The sequence below is a fragment of the Lontra canadensis genome, unplaced genomic scaffold, assembly GCF_010015895.1.
Source record: "Lontra canadensis isolate GAN:19392208 unplaced genomic scaffold, GSC_riverotter_1.0 scaffold43, whole genome shotgun sequence".
NCBI lineage: Eukaryota > Metazoa > Chordata > Mammalia > Carnivora > Mustelidae > Lontra > Lontra canadensis.
The window spans coordinates 15,263,479-15,272,886 of record NW_022631037.1 but is presented as its reverse complement, the minus strand read 5'-3'; the positions used below and the strand labels follow the sequence as shown (position 1 = coordinate 15,272,886).

Sequence of the window (9,408 nt, the reverse complement as noted above, 5' to 3'; positions counted from 1 at the left end):
TGTTTCTTCCTCTGCCACTCCCCCTGCTTGTGCTCTGTCAAATGAAATCTAAAAAAAAAATATATATATTGTTCTTAGGGCATCGAAGTGTCTGACTCTTGATCTCAGCTGAGGCCTTGACCTCAAGATTTTGAGTTCAAGCCCTACTTAAAAAAACTGTTCTTTCTCTAGAAATTTTTATTACATTTACATATAGTTATACAAGAATTATATCTCAGTGACAGCCAGTGCTACCTCTTGCAGTGTTAAACACTTGTTCATTCTGAGTCTTACAGTTTTTTGGTCGAATTTTGGAGATGATCAGTTTCTTCCAGTGCCTAGACGTTTCTGTAGGCCCTTGAAAAGCAGGTGGGATTATTCCGCTCACATCCAATGGAGCCTAACTATCCTGGGTGGGGCCTAGAATCTGAAAATTTTTATAAGATTTTATTTATTTATTAGAGAGAGAGAGAGAGCACAAGTAGGCAGAGCAGCGGGCAGAGGGAGAGGGAGAAGCAGGCTCTCCACTGAGCAGAGAGCTTGATGCGGGGCTCAATCCCAGGACCCCGGGACCATGACCTGAGCTGAAGGCAGCTGCTTAACCCACTGAGCCACCCAGGTGCCCCTAGAATCTGAATTTTTTAACATGCTTCCCAAGAACTGTGTATTATGAATATTTGAAATAGGAGGATTTAAAAGAGTCCAAGTGAAGAAACAGCCAAAGCCTCACACTATTTGCTAACTCTGAAATAAATGTGTACCTCCTGAAAAGTTAAATAGTCCGGGAGCTCTTCCATTTCAAAGCCTTATGAACAGGCAACTGTGTTTTGACACTCATGCCACCCGGGGGCAGCACTCAGGCTGGTAAACAAGGAAGCCCCGCCAATTCCAGAGCTGGTTGACCGAATGTTTAGTTCCTAAATATATCGTGTTTCTTTGTCCTATTTATAGGTAAACTTTGAATAGGTTTTAAAGTAGTTTTTGTGGATTCCTGTGCAGTTGTAGCTGACCAGTACTCACCTCGTCTTGCTAACACAATTTGAAGGAACGTTGTTAGTCTGGGTCTGCTTGTCCCAGGGAGAGTGAGCGGAGAGAGGGGAGGAAATGGGAGAGGGAAGGGGAGAAAGGCAACCAGAGGGAGAGAGGAGGCAGAGAGGAGACTGGGGCAGGAGAGAGGAGCCAACAGCCCAGAGCTGGGACACACTCCTCACCGTGTTCTGCTCTTGGCTGTGACTCTTTTAACACAGACTAACCTCTGAATGTTTTCAGCTTTGGCTCAGCCCACCGCGACCTCACACCAACCTTCCAGCCCTCCTTCCCCTCTGCTCCCTTCTCATTGCCTATGTGCTGGCTCATTGCATCACTTCTCTGAATCTGTTTTTCCATGGGGCTGAGTCCCTACTGTTAAATAAAGAGGCCAGTGTAGCTATAGGCGCTTAGCACAGGCCTGGCATATAGTGAGAGACAATACTACATTATTTCTGCTCTATACAAGGCCTTTGTTCCAGCCAAATGGTCCTACCTTAGGGTCCTGAGACACTGGGTACTCTCACCTCTGGGTCTTGACTCTTCTGACCAGAACACTCTGACTTAAGATGACACCAATTTTTAAAAAAAATATTTTATTTATTTGACAGAGAGATCACAAGCAGGCAGAGAGGCAGGCAGAGAGAGGGAGGGGGAAGCAGGCTCCCTGCAGAGCAAAGAGCCCGATGCAGGGCTCGATGCCAGGACCCTGAGATCATGACCAGAGCTATAAGGCAGAGGCTTAACCCACTGAGACACCCAGGCACCCCAAGATGACACCAATTTTAATGAAGCCTTTCCTGGCCCCCCCTGAGTATGGACGAGGTGGGGAAGATTTCCCAATCCCAAACACCTACAGCTCTTTGGACAGGCCAGTGGCAGTACTGGCTCCCTTCTGCCTCATGTTCAGTGTGCTGGTCCTCCACATTATTGGGCCATCTGCTTCCCGAACACAGGGTGTCCTCCTGACTGCTTTGAATGTACCCCATGACTCCCCACGCTGTACACTGCATACACCAGTCTCTGTAATATGAGCTATTTATTTTTTATTTTTAAAGATTTTATTTGACAGACATGGATCACAAGTAGGCAGAGAGAGGGAGAGGGGAGAGGCAGGCTCCCTGCTGAGCAGAGAGCCCGATGTGGTGGGGCTCAATCCCAGAATGCTGGGATCATGACCTGAGCTGCCCAAGGCAGAGGCTTTAACCTACTGAGCCACCCAGGTGCCCCTGTAGTATGAGCTATTTAAATTGTTAATGTATAAGTTACACATTTACAAAGCACAGTTGTGCCCATTTGATGGGGGAAATTTGCAGGGCTACTCAGTGGTAGAGTTTCATGTAGAACCCAGGATCTCTGGCTTCTGCCCCTCCCAAATGGGCACAACTGTGCTTTGTATTAGACCCGAGATACTGAATTAGGGTGTTCCCAAAACTCCTGCCACGATTACAGGTAGTTGTTTTGATTGGTTCTAGATGGTTGATTTGATACTGATGCTGCTAGCTTAACTCCATCTCATTTCTTTCTAGAAAACTGAAGTCCTTAAAAGGGGAAAGTTTCCTCAATAGCCTAGCACAGGACCTACTGTTATTAACCTACTTGATTCTGCTTTATTTCTGATGTGGTCTTCTGTGGGTTTGGCCTCCAATATTCCTACTTACAAGTTTCTAAGAGTCCTTCTGCTTTATAGTCAAATCTTAGATTTACAACAATCACCCAAACATTCTAACAATGCCATCATGTCTGGTAGCAATTGGTTAAGTTCTTGTTTGCTAAACAGAGGTTTTACAGGACCTTAAATTAGACCACGTCTATCTCCCAGATTACAATCCTCTATTCTCACGGTAGTGGCCACCATCTCAGCCTCTCATCTCATCTCCCCTTCTAGGTTGGCCTCTGTACAATCTTGTTCACAAGGCTGCTGGCTGACAATCTACAAGAGGGGAACAAGTATGGATTCTTCAGGACTCCTCTCTGCGGTTTGCAGCCTGTATTTTATGACCTGAAATTGGTACCAACTCATAATCCACACTCTGGGAGAATTTTAGAATGGCACCAGGAACAAACTTCCACATACTCATTGCCCTTTCAACTTCTCAGAATACTTCTACTCACTGAACTGTCACGTGATAAATCTATTCCCTAGAAAAGGCCCTTTTTTTGTACCTCATATGGGTACATATGGGTGTGAGGATTAAATGAAGTCCTACACTACTGTCTGTCCCTCTGTTACAGACTTCAAGCTAAGGTCCTATCACTGAGCAGACTCCAAACTCCTCCACAGAGCAAGTCCCTCCATAGCCACCGGGAGGGAACAGCCCTGTTACCACATCTGTCCACCATGCCTGCAACACAGCTGACCTGTGGCGAACTTGGGAAGGAAAAAGCTCACTGAAGGTTTTCTTGGCCAAGAGGTTGAGGTCCCAGTTGAGCTATGGGCATAGACTACCCCTCACTGCCCATTTCTGTGGTTCCTTCACACATACGAGACTGATTATAGATAAATACAATTTTCAAGTCAGGTGTTTCTGAAAACAAGTTTTATTTAAATAAGGGTTTAAATACATTACATAACATTAAAACTGAAGGAAGAAATAAACCAAAAACCAGTCTGTTACTTCACATGGCACTGGGCAGCTGTCGCTAGTAAGTTGCAAGCTCTACAGCTAGCTACATGACTGACACATCAGTTTGAAGTTTGTTCCCTTGTCAAAAGTTTAACTCAGATAGAAGGCTGGCCTCACATTCTGGTGTTTGGACATCGATTAGCTAGGATATGTCTGGTCAAAAAGACCTGGTGGCAAGTCGGATGTCCTAGGACGCTTCACTAAAGGGAAGGTGTCTGCCCACCTGGTCAGATTGGAGACACCAGGGATCGAGTTTTTACTACCAGTGACTCCCTGTAGCAGCACAGCTGCAGTTGCCGTCTTACCCCATCCTGTCCTCTCAGCTTCACCGTGGATTGTTCAGGTGGTGACATTCTCTTAGGGCAGGGAACTCTGAAGAGGGAGAGCCGAGGAGCTTCTGGCCAGACATAGCCGTCTGTGATCTTGGGGCTCTGTGCTGGACCGAAACCTCACGTTACTGCTTGGTTTCAGGCCGGACACTGCCAGGCGCCTACTGCTTGACCTCTGTTTAAATGAGGGACTTCAAGACTAGACAGCATGGCTCTTTTCAGTTTATTGCATGAAGGAGTTACACTAGTCCAAGTTAAAAGCAGACCCCAAATGGTTACATTATACAAGCTGTGAGGTTTTTAAACTTGTGACAAGGGACAGAAGGGAAATTCTACTCATTGTAAGGAAATCCTCACTTAAGCTTCAGTGAGCCAAAAGCACTTAAAACCCATGAACCTTCAGCTGGTCGTCCTTAGCCAGTCCAATCTGCAAAGAAAGAAAACAAGGTTATAAGAGGGGATATGAAAAGAATTAAAGTGTCCATTTCTGATGGCAACAAACTTTGTCTGCTTGCTTCTACACTGGGCAAAAGTCCCAGAGCCAAGGCACACACTTTGAGCACCAGGGGCACAAAGGTTTGTAACTCAGGATATGCAGTTAAGAACCAATGATATAACAGGATTTTAGCACTTAGGAACAGCCACCCAGACATCCTGTTTTATTATCTGTGTGCAATTTAAAATGGCATCTTTAAAGTAGATCCACATACACGGCATCTGTCTGGCTAAGTTGGTAGAGCATGCAACTCTTCACCTTGGGGATCTGAGTTCAGACCCCATGTTGGGTCCAAGTAGAGATTACTTAAAAAAAAAAAAGAAAGAAAGAAAGAAAGAAAGAAAAAAGGAGGGGAAAAAAAAAAGATCCATGCAAACAGTGATGTAAGTCAGACAAGTCTACCGCTATATATACTTCAAAACTCAACCACTGTTTTGCTTAGCCCTACAAAACAAACTTCTGTGTCCCCAGGAGAGCTTGAACAGACGACAAAGATCTGACAGTGGCACAAACGGATTCTGAAGAATTGACTGAACTCACCTCCACCAGGAACTGGCATATGTTCTTGCGCTGGTCACCCTGTAGCTGAATTACTTCTCCATATTCTGGATGCTCAATTACAGTACCATTGCAGGCAAATTTCTGCAAACACCAATGAAGCAAAACAAATTAGACCAAGCCAACAGGCTGAGGGCACTTAATCCCTAATGAGAAGCAATCCAAGTCAGCACCCCCAACTCGAGCAAGTTAAATGTGATTTTCCTACAATCTCATTTAAGACCTACCTTCTTAAACGCCTTCACTAGTTTCTTTTTATCGTAATCATCAGCGATCCCTTGGACAGTAGTAAGGGTCTTCCTGCCGTTTCTCTGTTGAATTCTTATATGGATATAATCCTCAGTGCCAGCAGGAAGCAGATCATCACCCTTACTTGCATCAGCAAAGGGGTCTGGGAAGAAAGATCAAGCTCGTTTAGAGCTGTTGGTGCTCAGACGCCACTATCACCCTTCCAAAGCGTCTTTTTTGTGCGCGCACAGACTAATACTGAAATCGCCAGGGCTTAGGTCACGTCAGATCTGTCCTTGCTGGCTGTCCGCGAACGGGTCAGTCCGGGGCGGCAGGCTTTCCCAGCGCCAGGGAGAGCCTGGGACTCCTGCCCCAGGCCCGCCCCCGGAGGACGATCACGTGTCGGGGGAGCCTGGGCCGGCAGGCAGCGCCCCACCCGGCTGATGCAACAGGCCGGAACCTGAGCTCCAAGGCGGGGCCAAGCCTCCCGCCCCATTGGCGCGAGCGTTTGTCACTTAGGGCTAGCGCCGCCTCTCACTCCCAGCTCCGTGACAACGGCGGTGACGTAACGGACGTGACGCAGGAATGGCGGGAGGGGGCGGGTGTGGCCCAAGGCGGCCCGGGAGCCATTAGTAAATGCGCCACCCGAGACGCCGGGCCCGCCCAAGGGCTGCCTCCCTGCCCGCTCCTTCCGGTCGCGCTCTAAGGGCCGACCCCAGCCCAAGTCGAGGCCCCGCTTCCTGCGAGCCCACACACCTTCTATCAGCCTGCTTTAGGAAAGCCTGGAGCATCCGGCAGGTGTCCAAGCCCGGACACTTCGCCGCCCCACCCAGGCCTCACCCCTTGGACCTTTCCGCAGCTTACCGAAAGAGTGGAGGTTCTGGATAGCGGACATACGATACGATTCCTTTTCCTCGGTGGAAACGGCCTGCGGAAGGCGGCGGCGGCGGGAGAAGGCGGGCGGGGGGGATGGAGCGTCGGGAAGCGAGGGGGCTCAAGGGGGAGGCTGCTGAGTCCTCGGCGGCGGCTCAGTGACTGGGGCGGAGGGGCGGCGCCTGTATTCACTTATATAGCCGCCCCTGTGACGCCAGCGCGCTGCCCTCACGTCTCGGCCCCACCCACGGCGTCGTGGCCTCCGCGCCCTGGCGCCGCCGCTTCCGATTGGTTCGGGGGCGGGGACGCGGGACGGCGCTTGCGCAGGAACTCTTGCGCTGCGGGAGGGCGTCCTCTCGATTCCCCGAGAGGTGGAAGGGGGAGGGAAGGGTTGGTTCGTCTAGGCGCCTGCGCAGTGCTGGGGGAGGGTGTTAGGGTGGCGCAGGAAACTGGCTGAGGCTTCAGGAGCGCGTTGCTTCTTATGTTCTCTGGCACATTCCACCTTGTTGACCCTGTTGCAGCCCTATCTGCTTGGAGAAGAACGTTTTCATGAGTTAGATCGGCTCTCCTTAAATAAGGCTTAGATGCTGAACCTCCCAGACGCGACGAATTCCCACTCATACTCTCCCAGTTACCCACGTAATCTTTCTTACGGATATAGAGCAGCACTTTTAAATCAACACTGATATCAACACTGGTATCAACAATGATATAACTCAAGCCTTAACTTCATCATTTCGATTAAGTTACTCTTCAGATGAATCTAATCTAAAAGTGGATTAATCTACCATAAATACATCATTCATATAATCTAAAGAAAGAATGCCCAGCTCATTAACCTGGGTTCAAGGGAGAGTGACGCGGGTTCTGGGGGCTAAAAGAATTCAGGCACCCGAAGGGTGTCCTGTGTGTCCTCCAAATTGTGTGGGGGTAGAACCTTACCAGAGAGGAGTCAAAATATTTTCTTCAAAACAGTCAACCTTTCTTGATCTTTCAATATATAAATTGAAATGTTCTCAGTTGCAAGGGTGAATAGAGGGGATTTAGACACCAAAGGCTTCCAGGGGCCAGGAAGGTAAGATAAAGGAGTGTGATGAGACGGGGTGTGGAGGGGACCGGCATGAGAACTAGGGGTTATCGCAGCGATGGGCGATGTGAGCCCCAGGTGACGTAGAGGGTGGGAAAGAGCCCATTTGTGGGGGCAGGGTGAGAGCCTACCAGATGAGGTGAGAAACCCCAAGGAAGGAAAAGTTAGGTGTACTTGATAGTTTGTTTTGATTGCATATTTACTAAGTAACCTTTTAATAATTTGGCTTCCTTGATACCAGGAAGGGGGGGAACCAAAGCTAGAAGTCATGGGCATCTCAGACGTCCATCCCTACCTGCCCTCCACCTAGGAACCTCTGCCCTCATAGAAGTGGCTGTGCTTGAAAGGGGTTTGAAGAGAGAGAGTGTGAATGAGTTAGAACTAGCCTTCCCAGTTTGCAGACATTTTGTTATACATATTTTTAAATTAACAACATGGTCTTGCCTATCAATCTTCCCTTTTAGGAAAAGACCCTTTCTGTGCCATTTTAAAGAAATCCTTTCTCTCCTTTGAGTTAATAAAGATACTCTTTTTGTTGTTGTTTGTTTGTTTCAAAAGCTTTATTTTTATATTATTTATTACTATTTTAAAAAGACTGTATTTATTTATTTGAGAGAGAGAGAGAGAGTGTGTGAGAGGGGAGGGGCAGAGGGGGAGGGAGAAAGAATCTGAAGTAGACTTTGCACTCAGTTCAAACACTGGGCTCTATCCTGATGCAGGGCTCTATCCAGGACCGCTCTGAGCAGAAACCAAGAGTCAAGAATTGGCGGCTTAACTGAGTGACCCACCCAGGTGCCCCTCTTTTGTTATTTAGAGAGAGAAAAAGTGAGAGTGGGGGGAGGTGCAGAGGGAAAGAGGCAATTTTTTTTTTTTTTTTTTTGGTGGCCAGCAAAGCAAGGTCTATTGAGTGATAGGACAAAGCTCCCAAAGAGGGAGGGGACCCGAGAGGGTTGCCCAGGAGTGAATCTTTCTTTCTTTCTTTCTTTCTTTCTTTTTTTTTTAAATTTTATTTATTTATTTGACAGACAAAGATCACAAGTAGACAGAGAGACAGGGGAAAGCAGGCTCCCTGCTGAGCAGAGAGCCCGACGCGGGGCTCGAACCCAGGACCCTGAGATCATGACCCGAGCCAAAGGCAGAGGTTTAACCCACTGAGCCACCCAGGTGCCCCCCCCCCCAGGAGTGAATCTTAAACAGGCTCCACATCCCTCATGGGTCTTGATCTCAAGACCCTGAGATCATGACCCGAGCTGAAATCAAGAGTCAGACGCTTGACCAACTGAGTCATCCAGGCACTCCTATTTGCTTTGAAAGTTTTCTTTTCTTTTTTCTTTTTTTTTAAGATTTTTTATTTATTTGACAGAGAGAAATACAATGAGAGAGGAAACACAAGCCAGGGGAGTGGGAAAAGGAGAAGCAGACTCCCCTGCTGAGCATGGAGCCCAATGCAGGGCTTCATTCTAGGACCCTGGGATCATGACCTGAGCCGAAGACAGACACCTAATGACTGAGCCACCCAGACGCCCCTGCTTTGGAAGTTTTAAAACTTTACTTTTACCTTTTACTTATTTTTATTATTTATTTATTTTTATTTTTTAAAGATTATTTATTTATTTGAGAGAGAGAGAGCACGCATACAGGAGAGCACAAGGGTGGGGATGGGCAGAGGGAGAGGAAGAAGCGGACTCCCTGCTGAGCAGGGAGCCTGACAACATGGGGCTTGATCCCAGGGCCCTGAGATCATGATCTGAGCCGAAGGCAGAAGCTTAACTAACTGAGCCACCCAGGCGCCCCTACTTTTACCTTTTAGGTCTTTAAGCCACTGGGAACTGATTTGTGTGTGTGGTGTGAGACAGGGATCTAATTTTTTTCCTATATGGATAGCCACCTGTTCCAGCACCATTTATTGAATAACATATAATTTCCCCACTGATTCATGCCTTTTTTGTCCTACTCATGTTTCCGTTTGTGTGTGGGCTTGTTTTTGGAGTCTCTGTTCTGTTCAGTCTCTGGTCTGTTTATCCCAAAGCCCCATTCCCTTAATGATAGGAGATCTGCCAAAAGTCTTGATGACCAGCAGGATGAGCTCCTCCGTTTTGTTCTTTTTCAGAATGACCTTGACTCTTGGTCCTAGCTCCCCTTTCAGCCTTGTGGTCTATCACCACTCCCCACATTCCACACCACTGAAGTTCTATGAAGCACCCT

General features: G+C 47.7%; 1 protein-coding gene across 1 annotated transcript; it reads right to left on the bottom strand.

Moving 5' to 3' along the window:
- Positions 1-3,528: 3,528 nt before the first annotated feature.
- EIF1 (eukaryotic translation initiation factor 1) lies at positions 3,529-6,293 on the bottom strand. The gene is made up of 4 exons (XM_032871621.1): positions 6,108-6,293; positions 5,243-5,406; positions 4,998-5,099; positions 3,529-4,388 (listed from the first exon to the last, which is right to left on the bottom strand). The coding sequence occupies exons 1-4, from the start codon at positions 6,136-6,138 to the stop codon at positions 4,344-4,346; spliced, it is 342 nt and encodes a 113-aa protein (XP_032727512.1). The 5' UTR covers positions 6,139-6,293; the 3' UTR covers positions 3,529-4,343.
- Positions 6,294-9,408: the final 3,115 nt, after the last annotated feature.